General features: G+C 44.1%; 1 protein-coding gene across 2 annotated transcripts in view; it reads left to right on the top strand.

The window, feature by feature from the left end:
- ccser1 (coiled-coil serine-rich protein 1) overlaps positions 1-20971 on the top strand; it is a 99271-nt gene that overhangs the window by 20174 nt on the left and 58126 nt on the right. For both annotated transcript variants that reach the window (XM_056591519.1, XM_056591518.1), the window contains exons 7-8: positions 12893-13067; positions 17258-17335. In XM_056591519.1, the coding sequence (XP_056447494.1) occupies positions 12893-13067; positions 17258-17335 (253 nt within the window). The remainder of the gene's footprint in view (positions 1-12892; positions 13068-17257; positions 17336-20971) is intronic.

Below are 20971 nucleotides of genomic sequence, written 5' to 3'. Positions count from 1 at the left end.
GGACTTTCACATGTCGAAGTAACACATGTACAACACCCACTTGGCTTGGAGACCTTGTTTTTTCTAATAGAGCATAACAAGATTTATACTGGTTTGAGTTTTGTTGTCGGAAGAGCTCACTAGATGGAGATGATTGGTGAGCTTTGTATTCCAATCTCTCTTTCTCTTTCTTTTTCATATATATATATATATATATATATATTAGAGCTGTCAAGCGATTAAAATATTTAATCGTGATTAATCACATTAATGTCATAGTTAACTCTAATTAATCGCGATTAATCGCAAATTCTTTTTCTATGCTAAATATCCCTTGATTTTTTTGTCCCATAATTCTTCTCATTTTAATTCTCTTATCAACATGGTGAAGTGCATCGGCTTGCCTTGTGCAAATGATTTTTTATTGATAACAACATTGGCATATACACTGATCAAAACAGGACGATACAAAAAAAGAGCCTATAGTGCAATTAAACGACTGCTTTGAACAAATGTCATTTGAACATAGCAGTCAGGCTACTGCTTCTTTGTTTTGAGCCAATATATATATTTTATAAAATAATTGCGTTAATCGCGCGATAAAAAATGTAACGCCGTTACATTTGGTTTGCGTTAACGCCGTTAATAACGCGTTTAACTGACAGCTCTAATATATATATATATATAAATATATAATTATTATTATTTTTTTTTTGTTGCAAATCTTGTTTGTTTTTAATCATATAGGCAAGCAGGAGATTCAGGCAGCTGAAGTGAACCAAAGTTGAACACTGGTATTATTTGAAGGACACAGTAGAGGGGGGAAAGAAAGTAAAGCATGGTGTGCAAGAGCGTCCTTGCGTCGTCTTCTTTGTTCCTTTTTAAACCAGGCGCTTCTTACATGACTATCCACCCACCAGGAGTGAGCCAGTGTCTTATTCTAGAGTGGTTATATTAACCTGGGACAGCATAGATCAGCCCCATGGACAGACATTACCCTGGCTCTGGTTACCAGGGTAACTAGAGGTAGGATCAGCACCATCAACAGGCATTAGCCTGGGTACCAGGGTAACTAGAGGTAGGATCAGCACCGTCAACAGACATTAGCCTGGGTACCAGGGTAACTAGAGGTAGGATCAGCACCGTCAACAGACATTAGCCTGGGTACCAGGGTAACTAGAGGTAGGATCAGCACCGTCAACAGACATTAGCCTGGGTACCAGGGTAACTAGAGGTAGGATCAGCACCGTCAACAGACATTAGCCTGGGTACCAGGGTAACTAGAGGTAAGTTCAGCACCCTGGACAGGCATTACCCTGGTACCAGGGTAACAAGCTCCGTTCAACACCAAAGACCGACATTACCCCCGGTACCAGGGTAACTAGAGGTACGTTAAGCACCATGGACAGGCATTACCGTGGCTCTGGTTAGCAGGGTAACTAGAGGTACATTCAGCACCATGGACAGACATTACCCTGATACCAGGGTAAGTGGACGTACGTTCGGCACCCTGGACAGCACATACTCCATAATTGGTGCCTCCATGAATGGAACGGATTTGGACTGGAGCCGTGCTTGGTGGTAATTGTGGCCAGGGTTTTACTTTTTTTTTCTCAACCTTTTGTCTTGATTCCTGCAAAGTGGGAAATTGACTAGTCAGAAGAAGGATATTATGCTATCGATTAGTGCTAATTAGGTAAATGGTCAGACAATCTTCCCTTTGTCCTCTCCTCTCTCCTCCTCCTTCTCGGTGATGCGTCTCACTACTCCCGGTCTTTTTCCAGGGAAAAGGCGTTTTTGTGTGAAGCACTCTCTTCTCTGAAAACACTTGGAACAGAGTAGTCTAATGTTCTCCCTAAGTGGTCCTTTGGGAACACCCATAAAAGGAACATGGTGGCTTAATGTTGGCTTAGGGCTATTGTTAGAGGGACGTTCTCTGTCTTTAACAAAGTTTGGGTCCGTCTCTGGACGCCATGTTTGGTTTGAGTGGCTACCACTTCCACTGCGTCAAGCGCAGCTTACGTTCATGTTGAAAATGTGCAGCAGAACACTCGTGGCACACAATTTTCGCAGAATTACGTCGTTCTTCAAAGCGAGGACATTGAAACTGACCTATGGGGTGTATGCTCTTCTGGAGCCTGCTGTGTTTATCAGCTCTTCATTGGTCGAGGCGTCCTCACAGCTGCATTCATATCCGCCCTCGGAGGCTCATTGTGATGAAGAGCCACACAAATAAACCTTCCCCGACTTGTCTCCGACTCTCCTGATTGGACACTCATTTCTACAACCCCCAATTACAGCCAGTTGCAGAGAGGATAAAGTCGTCTATCAAAAATTAACAGGCAGACATTTACTGGGTGTTCAGCACAAGCAGTGGAGACAGTGGTTGGGTGACGGCTTCTGAAACATCAACTTATTTCGGTAGCAGAGGCAAACTCCATTATACAAATGACGTTGTATAGTCCCAAAATGTCAATATAAAGTAAGATACAAAGTTGGCTTCAACTATCCCACACTGCCAGACCATGCTGGGACGTGAGGATCCCTCCAGGACCCCACAGTGACGGCTGATTACCTCCTTAATCAACATCCTGAAAGCATCAACATTTATCAAATAGCTTTTAACTCATTCTTATTGTTAATGCTCATTTCAATTTAACTATGAAGTCATGTTGTGTTATTTTTTTGTATTATTATCATTGTCCTTTCTCTTTTCTTATAACAATAACAAAAGAGAAAGGGCAACAATAATGTTAAAAAAATTTAACTAATTAATAAACAAAATAATAAATCTACTGGAATAACAATGTAATCATTTATTTGATATAATTGGATGTCTGGTGGTGGCAGCGAGAAATTAAAACAAGGGCACTACAGTCAAAACAAGTTTTTAAAAGAGAAGATATGCCTAATAAGATTTAAAATTGTGTAAAGGGAAGGGAAATATTATTTCAGCCTATCAGTTTATTAGGCGGCTGACAATTATGAGGCGGCTTCCTGTATGTAAGTGGCAGGGGTACAAAATTAGAGGAAAGTGTCCCTGCCCTTAATAGGACTTTGGTTGTTGTTGCGCTCCAGCTTTGTTTGATTTTGAAATGTTCGATTTTTTCAAGTACATTAATCGCCAGGCAGAGACAAACTGTTAAATCATTTAAACCTTTCTTGTGAAACATTTAAAGGATTCTTTATCTAATTTCACGGTTATGTCTCATTTATACCTCTTCACAACTATGTCCACTTTTTCTCTCAGCGGACGTACGGTATATCCTTTTGCCTTCTTGTTGACCATGTTGCCATTGAAATTAGCTGGTTATCATAAAATACCATTAGGCATTGGATTTTAACATTAAATATTAACATAAAGCCTCCTCAAATTGGCTGTGGAACAAGTTAGTTGATTCAATCAAACTTTCCGGACCAATATGGAACTATCGGAAGAAAGCCCCAAAACTCTCAAAGTGACTGAAATGTACCCTGGGCGGTAATTTCTAGTGTGCTACAAATAAATACTCACTACTTGAGTGGACAGTTCTCTGCCAGAGATTATACTTTATTTTCCGTTTGGCAATGCCTTTTGTACTTCTCAAAAACTGGAAAAAACGAATGCAACACAGGGCACATATTAAATGGATCTCTTTGGTACAATGAGAAGCTGCTATGGTTAATGGTGCATTTGCGTTCAGTTACTCCCCTGAGTTGCCCTGCTATTTTGATTTGAAAGTGGCCTGCTGTGTTTCCTCTGAGAACGGGAAAAGGGAGACCAAATGAGAGGGGGCTAAGAAGAGAGAGGGGCGATGGAAAAGAGGGAGAAAGAGAAGGTGGGAGAGGGAGAAGGGGACAGTGTAACAACAACAACAACAAAAGCATCAAAGAGACACCTGCTGAGCCGGAGACTGAACAGGTGAATCACGCCACAAGCTTTGTTCCCTGGTCAAGGTACGGTGTAAAATATGCTGTGATCAGTGCATGAAACCACAATGACAAGGGAAAATGTATTGTGGCTTTCTGAGACGAAGGCTGTGCTTTAGAGCAAAATGGGCAAAACAAAAAGCGTGCTTTTAATGGGTAATATTGGTGGTTGTTGGGTTGAGCATATAAAACAGGTTTTTCTTACATGGCTTCTGTCTAAAATGATTTTCCAGCCAATAAGGGGCACTGGTCAAAGCAAATGATTGAAGAATGAGGTCAGAGAAGCCTGGCATGAGGCAACAGATGGTCCATAATTAGTCAAAAGACGGTACTATTCCTGTGCCAAAATCCTTTCAAATGAACTGTCACATCTCTGACAGAAAGAGGTTTTTGGCTCATTGGTGCCATACACAATTGTGGTCTTTCTCTGGGAAAATAAAAGTGAGCAGTGGGTTTGAATTGAGGGGAAACATGAACTCTGGGATGTTTGAAAAGCATTAAAAAAAAGCATCCTATTATATGGGCTTTTGTGCTGTTTGCAGCGATGTTGGATGTGTTTTGTGTGGGCCGGGTCTCACACAATCAGACTTTAGATAAATAATCTAAACTGTACAGACAAGTTCAAATCTGAGTCTTCATTTGCTCAAGCGAAAACAAACTCGGCCACCACTAGTTGACAAAAAATAATTCTGTAAAGGGTTCGGATCAACGACGAGTACACTGCCCTCATTACAATCCTCTTGAAAGCTTCATCAACTCATGAAAATGAGTTTCCTTTGGTATATCTTCGCAATGAAACACGAAACAAAGTGCCACTCCTTCCCTTTTTAGTTTTTTGGTTTCAGTTCTGCTGTAACTTAGTATAACTGCTGGGTCCGATATTATAATGGGTCTAAAATCAACAATGGAGTTATGTGTAAGTTCCAGTGCTACCAATCCTGTGCGTTCAACATCCGACTGTGAAACAATTTGGCACCTCCACCATATAAGCCCTCCCCAAGCAACACATGCTTTCCATGAATGTTTTATGTAGACTTTAAAGATGCAGTCGTTTCTTTTGCCTCGTCTACCCAAGCTGCGGACCACCGTGACCGGGGATCAATCCGATCTAACACGTATAGCCCGGGAGAAGTTCTTTGGAATGAGAGCTGCACTAACCATCCATGTTAACAACTGTGGACCAATCCCAGGAGCTTTAGTGGGCCAGCATCCATTGGGAATGCGCTTTGAGGAATTCTCAGTGAGTCGATGCCACTGTCGGTCGAAGACGAGGGGCGGAGGGAGGTTAGAGTAAGACAATATTAGTAAGGGGTCCCCTTTGGTTAGTCCACGCGCCATGGTGTGACACAGAGACCATGCTTAGATTATCTGTGCAACAGGGGATACCATTACAGATCCCAGAAGCCTGCAAGCAAGCAGGTAGGGAAGGGACTCGGAAACGTACCGCATCACCCTTGCTCATTAGTTCTTTATTCTGTTTCTTAGTTGAGTTTGCCGTTATAATTCACTCTTCAACTCTGCGTTATAATCAACGTTAGATTTGCCACAAAATCACTCACCACCAGCTTGACTTGCACAGAGCATTCTTTAGTCACGGCTCCACTTTATATTGCTGCAAAACAGTGGCATTAAACAGTGACAGCCCCAGGTAGTGAATGCGAGAGGAGCGCACCCCGTCTGTCAGGCCCCGAGAGGGAGGGACGGACGGACGAGGACCATCATGCTCCAATATACAGCCTTGTGGCACACGGGCCTTTGCCTCCCGTTTGCCCACAGTCATGCACTGCTTTGGAGGTACATTGGGAGTGCACCTGCATGCATGCCAGTGTTTACACGCTCACACATATATGCCTGTGTACACACACACACACACACACACACACACACACACACACACACACACACACACACACACACACACACACACACACACACACACACACACACACACACACACACACACACACACACACACACACACGTGCAAGATCTTAATTCACGTACACTTATATGTGCACGAATGCCTGCACAGGCACACGCACAAACACCCATTGAAAGTCCACACACATTCATTCATTTGATTATCCTCGTAACAGTTGTGGTCCCTGCTGTCTGTTAAATGTAATTGGTAAAAAGGGGGCAGCTCTTTTTGCATAATTTCTCTCTAACTTTACTCTGTCAATGCAGACTTTGCTGTTGTTATCATTGTGGAGAAAATGCAGTGTTCACAGCGCAGGTTGACAATTCACAGTGCAGGTTGACTGCTGTTCATTGCTGCGTCTTGACTGCTGTGCCATGTAATGCACCTCGGGTACACATCATCTATTTGACTCTAAGTAATTATTTGTCATTGTGCGCACCAACCAAATAGGAAGCATTATATAAAGCTAAGTGTGGAGTGTCTGGTGCCAGAACCCTGAACCTCGGGCCGAAGATATATATATAATATTATCTGGTAAAATAATGAAAGTCATAAAAAGGCAGATAATTGGCTTATTTTTTCAGGTTGGAGGAACGGGTCACTTTTTATGCTGCTGTTGATAAATGGCTCACAAGGGGGGATGTGTGGTTGGGGGCCGGGGGTAGGAGCTGGGACCGGGGTTAGAGGGGTGAACATTGGAATGAGGAAGAGAAGGTGAAGGTAATGGCCGAGCTGTGAGTTGTGGGTGTTCGATGACAGAGTGGAGGATGGGAGGGACTGTTATGCTTTTATATATAGACAGATCGGAAAAGAGAGAGAGCGATGAATGTACATTAATACCAAGGGACACAAGTCATTTGGCCCAGGGGGCTAACTGAAAAGAAGAACTCTGGGAATAAGGAAAAGAGACGAATGGTATACACTATACACGACAAAGTGGAAGGGATGGGAATCTGAAAGGAGGTAAATGCACAATGGCAGAAGAGAGGAATGAGCTAGGCAGAGATGACTGAAAGAAAAGTAGATTTGACGCGAGAAGGTGAGATGGAGAAAACTTAATTAAATGAGGGAGAATGTTAAGGTAAATGGATATAAATGCTTCAAAAAAAAGGGGAACGTATCTCAAGCCTCATGATTTTAATTTGGGATTTAGCTTCATTTAAACCAAGGACACTTTTGTTTTTGTAATGTGATTCTGAAATGTTTATCCAAAATATGCCAGAAGAACAAAACAAACTCCATTGTCATAATATACGGCCATTAGTCATTATAATAAATACATCCCTGCTGTACTGGGCGTCACCACTAGATGGTGCAACGTGACATAGCATGATTTACAAGAAGGAAACCTTCACTATGTCTTACAGAACCAACACTCCACCACCATGATCCATAGTTTATTATATATATTTATATATATATGACACTGCAAAATGCGACACGTGTGTGTGTGTGTGTGTGTGTGTGTGTGTGTGTGTGTGTGTGTGTGTGTGTGTGTGTGTGTGTGTGTGTGTGTGTGTGTGTGTGTGTGTGTGTGTGTGTGTGTGTGTGTGTGGGGGGGGGGGTTGGAGAGTGGATGAGGGAGGCATGGTGAGTGCTATCAGCTCCTGACAGTGATAAGACAGATGACCCAGGGTACAGCAACAGCCTCCCTGCCTGAATAGCATCCATCATTTCTCAATAGACTTGTTCTCACCCACACATTCTGCAGATTCAGGTGCACCTTGGTGGGTGCGGCAGAATAATGTATGTACGGGTGTCCTTGTTTACGTGGATGTGTGGCGGGTAAATCCCCGGACCATATGCTCCAACGTATTACTATTTAAGTATACTTAAGTTACATCGTTTATATCTTCTTTCTCTGTACTCAAATATTGGGCTATATTAAACTAGCACGCACACGCACACATAAAATCTGGCATTAGGTTGAATCTCTTAATCACCTCTGGGTTGCCAGGAGTGCAATGGATAGTATAAGTCCAGATGCTTATGTTAACATCTATTTTATCGGGAAATGTTAAACTTCTCACGTAGGGATTTTGGGGATTTCCGTAGAAATGATCTAATTCATAGGGCTGCATTTGTCGGTAGCCTGTTAATTGTTAATCATCTTGCTGTGAGTGAAATTACGTTGGGATGAATTACTCTGCATATCGTTAGCATTTGATCATTCGGAAAGTTAATAGGACAAGAACGCCATTACAGTGGTAAGGGCCGTGACACATTTGAACACACTCTTCTCGAGCCCAGCGGTTGACGTTCTCATGGTCGAGGTCACCTCACACGTGGGAGCCTGCCAGTACAACCACGCCTTTTCTATTCGTCCTCGGCCTCCCTCTCCCCTGCTAACGGGGCCCTCAGAGGCTGCAGTGTGCTGTACCCTGAGTCAACCACTGGGACGACTCCACGGAACCCATAGGAGCCTGCATCTCCCTTACAAGATGGGGTTAGACTGGCTGCTTGTGTGTTGTGCAACACGCTCCCAAAACTGGGAACCGATCGGTGATGAAACGCTGACACGCAAACATATTTATGTGTTGTGTGTGTGTGTGTGTGTGTTTTGCCGGGCTAAGCTCAACTGCTTGACTCCTATGAAGTCAGCAGGGAAGAGGGGTGATTGATCATGGGTTGATGGTGATGCCAGGAAAGATAGGGTTGCCATAATCTTTTTTGTCTTTATAATGAATCTAACCAGTGGGGAAAACGGAGGACGCCTCGCTACGCTGGTCGGAGGATAACGAAAAAACAAATCAGCCTTCTATAAAGATGCAGAGATGAACCGCCTACAACAAATTAGAAACAGAACCAGCGGGCGACTTTAACAGTTGTCCGATGTGCTTTTAGCCGACTCCCCGGGGAGGATCCGAAGCTTTGATTACACGTTTGTTTTCAATGCAGGCATTAGATACATTGGGTTATAAATTTAGCAAGTTTATGGGAGAACGCATCCGGATCGCAGGGGTGGGGGAAGATGAGAACAGATGGCAAGGTAAATTATACTCTGCGACGGCTGTGAAGGAAAGGGCACGGAGGGGGTGGTCAAGAGGAGAGGGCCTGGGCGGGGAATGGGAGCCGCAACCATCCAGAGATGGGACAAAGAATGTTGGAGAAAGAAGAGCAAAGGGTAGACGTTGAACAAAACGATCGGAGAGCCATGAGGGAAAAGGGACAGTTTAATGGGGTTTAGTATGTTTATGTTTACATGATATACGTAGAATATGTCTGTCATGTGAGTAATGGCTGGTCACTCAAAAGGTCATTGAGTGTCACCACAGTTTTTCCTCCTGCTATCGCTCTTCTCTCTTGTGGTTGTTGTTGATCTGCAGACTGTGGTCTCTGATTCTTTCTCAGTTGTTTGTGTACTTTTCATACAGTGCAGTGGTATTTAGCGTCACCTTTGTAAATGTCATAAAGAAAGCCAGCCCATGCACTCCCCTGTGTGCAATTCGGTTGTGATATCACAGAGCTGGTAGACAATAGGAATGGCATTTTACACAGCTGTGTGTATCCCAGGCATCTGATCAATGTATTGATGATAAGGAGTTCATTTTTTTATATTTTATATTTTGTGTGGGCAGCTTTCATTTCAGACCCTAGGCAGTGTTTTTGGTGGGAAAGGGCCATTTCTCAAACGAAATGTACAAAATCTGCCAGCCATTGCATGTGGTCATTAAGACCTTAACAGTGAAGTGAACAGTGAGGAAACATGCTGATGCTATTGAGCGTTCAAATGATCCCCTGTTGATCCATTTCAACCAGAGAGCTCAATGATGGGTTCCACAAGCCATCACCATCTGCAGTATAGTACAATGTGGCTCCAGCTTGATAGGTATAATGAAGAATGACTTTTATGATGTTTCTGAATCATACGCCATTTTCGATTTACCCTCCTTTTCTTTTGTCAGCGAGTCACAATTGACTGGAGAAATGGAGGCAAAATTGGGAGAAAAAAAAAGGCGCATGCTTATCAGCTCGCCTGCCGTCTAGAATCTCTTTTTGATTTGCGATTTGTGGCTGATTGTAGTAAATTCAAATATATACGTCCTAATGGGGGCATTTTGAGTTCAAAAATAGACACCTGTTGATAAGTACAGTGTAGAAAGGGCTTTGTTATTTAAAGTACTTAGTGGATCACCTTGGTTTTTCCACCTTCTTTTTTAAGCAGCTTGCTTAGAAATCACCCCGGGTGCAAGTTTCTATTTTAAAATATTTTTTATATTGAAGCCTTAAAGTACAGATCACAGGAAAGGAACAAACCAAAGTCACGCTGACCTTGAACAACGCTGACAGAATGTGTTAGAGTGAGGAGAAGAAGTGTTTACAGGGGCCTCCTCAGCCCCGCTAGACATCTGCAAGCCCAGGTCACCTTGCCTCCATGACAGCCAGCCGACGGCCTACCTATGGAGGAAACAGCTGAGCAGAATCCTGCCACCACCGCAAACATGCCGGGCTGAAGGAAGAGGCCCTCTGCTTGGACACGACAGGGCAGAGACATGGGTGGTCATGCAGGACCCCCCAGCCAGTAGGCTGTGTGAAGCACCGGATGGGAGAAGCGCCAGGCAGAAAGAGGGAAAGAGTGACAAGAAAGGGGAAGAGAAGAGCGAATGTAAAGGGCTTGTTAACCAGTGGTACCACAGTCACTGGGCTTCGGAAGCACACTGTGTTCCTGTTAATGCTGGGCCATCTGGATGAGGATGTGCAGGGCAGATGCTCTACCGCTCTGCTAGGTGTCATCAGCATTGCAGGCGCAAGAAGAAAACAGCCATTGAGACTCCTGAGAAGGGCCACTGAGAAAAGTCTTGATAGATAAAAGAGAGGGGAAAAGTGTATAGTCAGTGTATACAGTGTATAGTCTAGGATAGTAACGACGATGGTTTTATTCTCTGCCAGCTCTGTTGTTGCCGGGGCTCGAGTGTGTGAGTGTACATAGACAACTTCTTCCATTTGCTCATTCTTCTAGTCATCCTTCAAGTAGTCATTTCATCCATTCTACCATCCATCTGTGATTCATCGACCATCTATCATCTTTCCCATCCATCTATCCATTCTTACCTTCCTTCCTTCCTTCCTTCCCTCCTTCCTCCAATTTGTCCTAATTTCCTTCCATTCTTCTTTTAAATTTTCCTTCATCCCTGCCATCTACCCAAACCATTCCATCCATCCAGACCAAGTTATTGTCCACCACTGTTCATACCCATCGATGTCTGAGGCAGAATGACCCAGAGCAATGGGCAGTGACCCTTCGTCTCACATTTACTAATGGCGTGTCAGGAAGGACCACACAATGCATTATTCATCAGCCCTGATTATTTGAAGCCTCATTGGCTCCAGAGTCAAATAGTCACGCAGAAAGTTGGCAAAACATAATTACATCCATTCAGTGAAACGACCTGCCAAATATTACAAAGAAAATTTCTGAATCAAAACAACGGCGACGAGGAAGCTATTAACGGATGACGGTAAAGGGATTCCCAGCCACGCGAGGCAGCGTGACTTTCCAACCTAGCTGACTACAACCATGGGTAAAAGGAGATGCCTCCTGAATCTCATGCCAGTTCATTGCTCCATTACCTTTAACACTGGAGGCACTTCAGGATCTTGAGGTTGCGTAATATGCACGTCTTTGGGAGGAAGGAAGAATCTGCAGGAAGGAAACCCACTGGAACACGAAGAGATGATGCCAGCTCCACAGAGACTGGACCCAAATACAGAATTGCCTCGCCTTAAAAACATCAAGCCCCTATATTTAGCTAGGAGGGACTGGTTGCATAGGGCTAGCTGGCGTCGTCAAATAGTTTGCCATTTTGGAGCTCAAGTGATATTTGCCTATCCTTTTTCCCTTTTTTATTTGTCACGCTGCGTATTAACCTCGTTTCCTGGCGTCCTCGAAGCCTGGAGCGGGCGAGAGTGGGTGGGGGGGGTTCAAATGTGTGTTATTGGCGAGATAGAAGGCGGGGCATCCCAGCATGCTTTGGAGGGAGCCACATGGGATTATTAGCGAGGGGCCAGAGAGAGACGGGCTCATCCTGTGTAGAGGTTCCGTTAAATGTTTGGGATATTGCTTTGTCAAATTCAAATAAGACCGTCCGTTTGCCTAACTCAAAGGGAGTGAGGCAACGGAAATTGCTTTGGGATGGACCGGGAAAAAGTTATAATTCATGAGCTTTTCTCAGCCTACCTATGTTTGCAGAAATTGACAGCTTGACATGTAGCTATTGGACATTGAACATCTTGAAGAAATCCCACACGGTCGCGGCTGCTTATTTTAGTAGCAACTCACTAATGTTGTCTGCAGTCAAACAGGCATCAGTGTCAGCCTGAACTTATGAAAGATTCAGGACACTGCAGTTTCACTTCTGATCTATTTTTGGGAGGTTGAGGTTGGCATGTAAAAATAGTGCTTTATGATTTATTTTTTTAAACATTAGCATTTATGCATCTTTTGCACTGAAAGTCAAATGGGACATCTGGCCTTAAACATTCGCTGAGAAAACTTAAGCACTCCCTATTTTTACATCACTTGTCTACGATACATATCAAGGAAAAGGTTGTTGGATATCGCTTTCTCTCACTCACACACGCACACGCCCACACTATCGCTTTAATCAACTAGCTTACTAAACGTAGAGTGCATGCATATACAATGCAAAACTGTCATAATTTTGCATATATCTATCTATATATATAGATATATATATGCTAAACATTTTATTCTGAGCCAATGGCAAAAAATTCCCTAAATGATGGTCAGTCCAGTCAGCATTGCGCAAAGTAAAGTATTATAACACAGCAGAATATGTGCGTCCTTGTCACAGATGAATGGGCTGTGTCTCTGACTCTGTTGGTGTATTGATTGGAGCTAGGCATTGTCCTCAGAACTAGCAGCGTGGTTCAAAAAACTATTGCAATCTGACATTTACAGAATCATCAACAGTCTCTTTCTGCAGCGGCAAGCAAAGACAATCACTGCGACATTCAGCAGGTCAAAGACAGACCAGAACCTGGTATAGGCCACCCTATTACTACTCACAACCACTTCCTATTCTTCCCTTTTTCCCCCACCCTGCCTCACCCGACCTCCAGACAGCCAAGCCGTCCAACCAGCCTGCTGCCCACCGACTGGACCTCGGCGCTGGGTTTGGGAAAGGAGGAAGACCCCCTGCCACCGGGTCTGGAGGCCCTGCCGCTCAGGCTGATGCAGCAGGACTGCACTTCTGTGAAGACTCTGCTGCTGAGGCTGAGACGCACACTACAGGAGGTGAGACACACACACACACACACACACACACACACACACACACACACACACACACACACACACACACACACACACACACACACACACACACACACACACACACACACACACACACACACAGCTATGGACACACACACAAACAGATATATCTATACACAACTATGGACACACACACATTACCAACTTTAGGCACACACAAACACTCACTCACTCTCTTACACACATATACACAAGTTCCTTAGTATGAAGGGTTTCATTTTTTTGGGGTGGAAGTAGCTCAGGTGGTAGAGAGGGTTGGCTGGTAACCGGAAGGTTGCTGGTTCGATCCCCGGCTCCTCCTAGCTGAGGGTCAAGGTGTCCCTGAGCAAGACGCCTCAACCTAACTGCTCTCGACAGGTGTGGCGTCCCCTGTCAGAATAAGCTGTCGAAAGGAACAATGATGGCAACCCACCATGACTCCCGAGGGGGCTCGACTTTCTATTCTTCTATTCTATTTTAAATCTGCGAACGGAAGGAACTAGCGATGCTTAGAAAACGAATGCATCCTTCAACCCATGGGTTTCCTGGCCTGCCCTCATCAACACATAGCCTCAGTTACAAGCTGTCCTCCCTCTTGTGAAGGACGCAGGTAAACCTTGAGATTGAAGTCAGTTCAGTACATTTCTGTTGGTTTCCTCTCTTTAATTAAGAGACAGCCAGCAAATTGGACTAGCATAGTGTACATGAGCGTTTTTAAAGTACACACGCATGCAAGCACACGCACACAAACACAAATGTTTCTCTCTGCTCTTTAAATGTGTAATGCAAAAGTGTAACTTGAAACTATTAAGCCATTTCCGAGGATAGGGGGTAACCATTCAAATTATAATCACGCCATTTATAGATGTTTTAATGGCCAATTGGAGAGGCACTCACATGTTGCAATAACAGCACTAAACCTAACTGTTAAAGGCAGAGAAGCGTTTTGATTGCCACCATGTTAGGACATGCAATTTTCCTCTCCCCATCCCACATTCTTTATAACAGAAAATAATTAGCAGCGAATCACTTCCTATGATTTAGTGTTTCTTGATTGTCTGGACTTTATTACATTCATTATTGCAGAATTTGTATCAGGGTTTTTTGCCTGATTGAACTCACCATTAGGATAATCCTACAATGCAGTTTAATAAGAGGATTAAATACCTATTTGCAGTTAATATATCTGATGGTCATATGTCATTCATTGTTCTTGATTTCACATAGCTCTCGCATGTCAAAAATGATTTCACCCTGCCACGGATACCACAGACTGGAAATAATGTTACAAGGCGCTGGAGGTATTCAAATGGGATTATACAATAAAAATGCATGCATTTGATAATCAAAGCATATGTGTACTGACAACAAGTATTTCCAGTACACAGCCCATCTGGTAGAAAGGGATGACATCGTAGGTGTTTAATGAAATGAATTGAGGTACTCAGTAAAAGGTGTTGAAGGTGTTTTGTGGAATGAACAAAGGCGGTTCATGTACGCGGCGTAGGTGTTGGATATAATAAATGTAGGTGTTTAATGTTCGTCTCGAAGGTGTAAAATGTAATGAATGTAGTTGTTTATGGAGACGTTGTAGGCGGCGTCTGCCGTAAACACTTTGAATGCTGCGATACAGTGATGCGTTTCCATCCCCCTTAATGTTTGGACTTTTTGCGATAAAGAGCCTTGGTTGATGTGTCGGTGATAACAAAACCTTACAGGGACTCAACAAGTTGAGCTGAAAGCAAAAGCCATTAGTTCTGCCAGGCTTCCATTTTCCTGTCCTCTGCACGGCTGGCTGGGCCTTCCAGAATACACCCAATTTTAGATACATGCATACACATTACCGCGCTTGCATGTGTATTTGTACGGCCCACACACACACAAACGCACACAGATGCATACGCCTGCACACAAATGCGCACGCAAATGCGCACGCAATTGCACGTGCACGCACACACACGAACACTCGTGGACATATGAAAGGGTGGCCAGCCCTTCCCTAACACCCCACCATTAGTACGTCTCTGTACTCTGGATCAAAGCTTACCGTCACCAGCGGGGTTGTGGGTTGAGTTGTCCTCCGGGCCTGGGGAGATGTCCAGGACACTCTCTGATGAGTTTCAATTTCACTTTTTCAGAGAGAAATGAACATGAAAAAAAAAGAATAGAGAAGAAAAAATCATCAATAAAAGATTCTAAGTGAGAGTCGTAAGACAGAGCACGGAGGGATATGGAGCCAGGATAGAATGAAGAAGGATCAGGGCCAGAGGGGGCTAGTGACACCACGTCTCGACATGTACACGAACAGGGCTCTGGCCGTGCCTCTGGGCTTTCATTAACTTGCAAATTCCTCCGCCTCTTTTTCCATCGACCCCGGTGAGTCAGCGTGCCGCGGCTGAGCGGATGTAGCGCGTCTCCTATCTGTTGCATCTTATCACCTTTCCCTGCCGATATCGATCCGCCTTCGCATGGGCCTGATCCTCGCCGTGCTTCTGTTTGATCCGAGTGGTCTATATTTTTTTTTTGCGAACTCTTTTCTTGATATATAATTTAATGTTTTTCTTCTTCTCCTCTTTTCTCTTCTTCGCTTCTCTCCTGTCGGCTCATCTCCCGGTATTTTGTGCCGGCCCACTGGCGTTCGGTCGCCATATAGAATCTCTGTGTTCCTCTTAGATGAAAAAGTCCACAAGCCAACCGAATAAGGCAGGAATGGATACACTCTCAAATCGTTTTAAGCGTTTCATTTCCTGATTATACTGCTTTGTGCGTCAGGATCAGGAGCTGCATCCAACCCCAAGCCCTGTTTTCTTTTGTTAGTCGTTCATCATCTTCAGACAACATGCTCCGAGGCAGACCAAGTCATTAAATCCAGCATTCCCAAGTCGTTTTTTGCCCAATCCTGACTGTGAAATGCTTTTTCACTGAACCCCATCTAATTGTAGGGGCATTTGTGTGCTAAGGCTTGTTGGACAGGGCTGACCTTAAAGATGATTTGTGTGAGTGAATGAGTGTGTGTTAGTGTGTGTGTTTGTGTTTGTGCATGTACAGGTGTTTGTGTGTATGGTATTTGTATGCATACAGGTGTGTGTGTGTGTGTGTCTGTGTGTGTGTGTGTGTGTTTGTGGGCGCGCTCTTGTGTGTTCCCACACACATATAAACACATAGATCTTTCGTGACACATTAAGGACCTCATGCCACTGCACACCTTACGCAGTGATGGGGAGCTGTGCTTCTGGGACAGCCAGGGACAGACGATGCCTCCACTGTTTAATGGCTCAGTATCCCGGATCTCCCCTCATCTGGGGCTCCACTTAAAATATTAATGAAAGAGCACTGTTCTTTCATCTTCTGGATTATTATCAATATTATAAAGTTGTTAATTAGCATCTTTGATCAAGTTGCTTCACTCTTGTTAAAGTGTTCCATTCCTCTTATACGTAAATGGTGGATCTTCTACAGTAGTTGGTGATTAGGCAGCACTTAATATGATATCACATCACGGACCGTATCATCGAGTACCATTGATTGATAAAAGTGTCCTGGGGGTTTCTTTTGTGGTTCCTGGTTTTCTTTCGTAATATAAATATGGTGAGGCTTAGCGAGAGACTGAGAGAGGGCAGTAAAAGGCAGAGCATCAGCCTGATGCAGTCTATGAAGATATCTTTCAACTCTAACTCCAGGATCTTCCTCTTCATCCTTCTGTACTTATACCCTATTGTTTATCACCACATCCTAGGCTGATGAGATTGTCATCATCATTTTATGACTCCTCTGCCATCTGGCACAGATGACATTTGGCATTGTGTGTGTGTGCATGAGTGTGTGGGCACACCTACTTGTCCTCGAAGAGCCTCTTGTTTTTTTGCCCTTGCTCCCTGCCCATTACCCACCTGTGTCAAACTCAACAGCTGAAGTGTGACCGATGTGCTTTAGGAAGCACAGATATTACGCAACTGGTCACATGACGCAAGACTGTTAAAACCGATGGAGACTGTGTGTGTGTGTGTGTGTGTGTGTGTGTGTGTGAAGGCTCCAGTGCAGTCCTGTGTGCTCAGTGCGAGGGGGAGGAACAGGTGGTGTGTGCATGCGTGCGTGTCTGCCCAATACCGTTCACAACCAATTCCTTATATTTCATGCGGTTCAATCAATGTCCATGGTTTTCTTTCTTTCAGAGCACAGAGACGAGTCCCGCAAGCAGTCTCCAGTCTCTTCCCATCAGCCCTTGCAGTGAGAAGTCCCTCCCTCTGAAGGTAAGCTGTGGGAAGCAGTGGCCTGTATCTTTGTGATGGTCGTGAAAGGTGGTGTGTTTCCTGACCTTGAGGTAGCCAGATATGCATGGTAATTGTTGACCTATAAACTTTTGGTATTCCATGGTACATCCTTGAAATTAAGATAATAAGCTTCATCATTTAAAAGGTTTGAAAGGTTTCATAGAAGGTTGGTCTGGGTCAACAGACAAACTAGTAATCCGTCAGCATGGTTCCATACTTATACTTTCACTGGGACATGGATATTACAGGCAGATGTTGATAGGGCTAAAACAATGTCGGGGGGAGAGGATGGACACAATGTTTGGGTCACAAAAGAAAAGGTGGTAAAAAGAACACAAAAAAGGTTGGGAACCACTGGTTTAGAGTTTTGTCTGCATACGTGCAAGGGAGGTTCAACAGTTTTTGCCACATCCAAGATAACATGGATGTGGTTAATTGGGTTGTAGATGTGTGGATAGGATTGACACATGCAGAGTATTGCAGGTTCCGTCAGGCATATCTTATGCTATTTGAACTTCGTGTGTGTGTGTGTGTGTGTGTGTGTGTGTGTGTGTGTGTGTGTGTGTGTGTGTGTGTGTGTGTGTGTGTGTGTGTGTGTGTGTGTGTGTGTGTGTGTGTGTGTGTGTGTGTGTGTGTGAAGCAAGAAGTTGGTGTGTGGGCACTAACACATAAAACCTTCCTTGTAAAGTTAGTTTACAGACATGCAAACGGCGCGCTTTTTTGGCACGAGTCGCTGTTTTATCATACATTTTGGGGAGCTGTGTGGTTCGTGCAGATCCGAAGAGTTTCTTTTGGGGGGGGGGGGGGGGGTCGGTGCGCGTGTGCAGGTGTCAATAATCCGTAATCTGACTGAGACCCCTCGAGCCTTCGAAGTAAAAAAAAGTGATTCCGGAAATGATTTTGTTAGGGGACCAATCACAACCTAAAGTTTAGGTTAAATATTGGATGCGCATGCGCACGTAGAGCTACGGAGAGGGTCTCCGACAGGGTTTCCATTGCATGCGTTTTGGTCAGAATACCTGATGTAGATTGGATGGATGCGTGTTGTGAATTGAGAACAGCCAGCTCATGATGTGATATAGCGTTCACTGACGGGGGATATTGCTGTCTTTTATTTCTGAAAATAAGCCCCGACAGGGCGAACCGAATCTTGCTTTGACCTGAAGGGGCTTATTTTCCTGATAATGACCGGCGTTCTATACGTTATCCCTTGCATACAATACGTGTCAGACGGCTAGAGTATGCCAAGAAAAGTTGAAGATGATTGAAGATAACTTTATGCAAATGAGTACTTCATTCTATCGTTCTGACTTTGCTCCTATCATTATTGTTGTCATGCCACATCTTTGGAGGAGCTATGCTGGACCAGCTATGCTGATCTTCTGCATTCATTTTCAGAATGAGAGAGTTTGAGGAGAAGGATGCACTTATTGTGCAGCAGCTGGACGCAGGGTGCAAGTGCAGTTGGAAGTGGTCATGGCTAAAATTAGAAGCCACGACTGAGGTGAATTCTGTGAAGCATATCCTTCCACTGTCTGACTTTTACAAACATTTTTAGAAAAAAGGATGTGCTTAATGCACGCTCTGCATTAAAGAAATTAATTATGCCAGCAGGGGTGTACATGCCCTGTATGCACACTGTAAGGCAGACATTCATCGGAAGAAAGTGACAACAACAATAACTACACAAAGTGTTGCACATCTTCTCCGAAACCCTCTTCCAGAAACCCCCAAAGCAGTAGATAAGATCAGGGACAGTGCCAGGCCTACACTCCCAGTACCTGTACCTGTGATCGCATTTCCATTGCAGATGTGTGTGTGTGTGAAAATAAATTAGCTTAGTTTAAAAAGTCACTTTAACTGAGTAATATATTTTTTATCTTTCCAGGCATATAGCATATAGCATAGGCCTTTTCTTGTTATTAGGATATTACGCCGTCATATTTTTTCCGACTTCGGGTAGCTCTCTCTTTTTTTGTCGTACATGTGGTTGCATCCCTGAGTTTAAATACGTAGCTTAGTATATTAAGAGTTGAGCAGGCATTTAAATGCAAGCTTCTACATTGTTGTTAAGATCCATAAAAGGACGCAGCGGTAGAGACTTACTCATTTTCAGCAAATGAAGTGTTTAAGTATGTACGTGTGTGTGTGTACATATATGCACATTCGGTAGATTGAAAGGAAGACAACAACTATTTCCGCATTTTAACAACTGAGGTAATTGATGAAAGCATAAACACACAGATCAAAAAATTGCTACACACAAACACACGAACACGCACACGCACACGCACAAACACATAATGTCACAGACATCTGGGTTACACATGATTACAAAACAGGGGCCTTTGACTCCGTTCTGATACTAAATAGAGATGATAAGTTTTAATATAGACACACTCACTGAGTGGCAGGTGAAGTCTGTTTATGTGCCTCCATGGGCTGTGTAATTTGGAGTTCTAAAAAGTGTCCCCACTTGCAGAGTCAAAGTTGTTTCAACAGCTTTTGTCTGGTTGGGAAAAACAAAAAGAAAAACCCAGAAACAAATCTACGTTTGATCCTTGAGTTTCTCTTGGTCTGGTCCTTGGGAACCCAATGGAGAGCTACGTTTCCCACTCTGGCTAAGCAGCTTGACATCAAGCAGAATGGAGATGAAAAAGAAAAGAGAGAGAGTGGGAGAGAGACTGAGACGGAGAGAGATAGATAGAGAGAGGGTGTGGCAGAAAGTCTTTCTGTCTGTGGCTTGACAGTCTCGCTTTGTCACCCTCGTCCAACAGATCTATGCAATCTATTTGAAATATATTAATCTCTGAAGGGAGGAGAGTGTGTGTGTGTGTGTGTGTGTGTGTGTGTGTGTGTGTGTGTGTGTGTGTGTGTGTGTGTGTGTGTGTGTGTGTGTGTGTGTGTGTGTGTGTGTGTGTGTGTGTGTGTGTGTGAGAAAGAGAGAGACAGGCTGAGGGAACGAGACAGCTCTGGTTTGTATTAATGGTAGGCCTCTCTCAGGGTACTGTGGGAGAAAAGGATTTAGTTAGGTGGCAGCCGAGAGAAAGAGGAGGCGAGGTGCACTTGATGGTGTTCACCGCAGTGCGTGGCGTGTTAATGTGTTGTATGTTTGGTTGCACCTGCACACACATTCATTGAGATTGTTTGTGTGACCTACATGGATTCTCCTGGCAGCAGGGTAAAGAGCACAAAAGATTACAACAATATAGTGGAATGTTACAATGGAACATGGCCGGGGAGACGCTCTGACCCAGCTCTCTGTCTGGCGGTCTGTCTGTCCCTCTCTGTTTGTTTGTGTGTGTCTCGTCTCTCTCTCTCTCGCTCTCGCTCTCGCTCTCGCTCTCGCTCTCGCTCTCGCTCTCTCTCTCTCTCTCTCAGAGTAAAGAGATGGTCTTATTAACGGGAGGAAGGAAATGCACTAAGCACAGGGGGGATAGAGATGGAAAACGTAGAGAGACACGCAATGCAGAGGGGTGCGTTGAGGATGGCTTCACTGCTCGGGAGACCCGTGTTTAATATCCAGCCCATTGAATCCCTGATTAAGAGTGAGCGAGGTTAGGAGGAGAAATGCAGCGCCGTGTCTGGTGTGTGCGACCGACCTCAGTCCTGCTG

Source organism: Gadus chalcogrammus, chromosome 6, assembly GCF_026213295.1.
Source record: "Gadus chalcogrammus isolate NIFS_2021 chromosome 6, NIFS_Gcha_1.0, whole genome shotgun sequence".
NCBI lineage: Eukaryota > Metazoa > Chordata > Actinopteri > Gadiformes > Gadidae > Gadus > Gadus chalcogrammus.
Note: the sequence above shows the minus strand (reverse complement) of the source record. Positions and strands in the feature narration are given on the sequence as shown.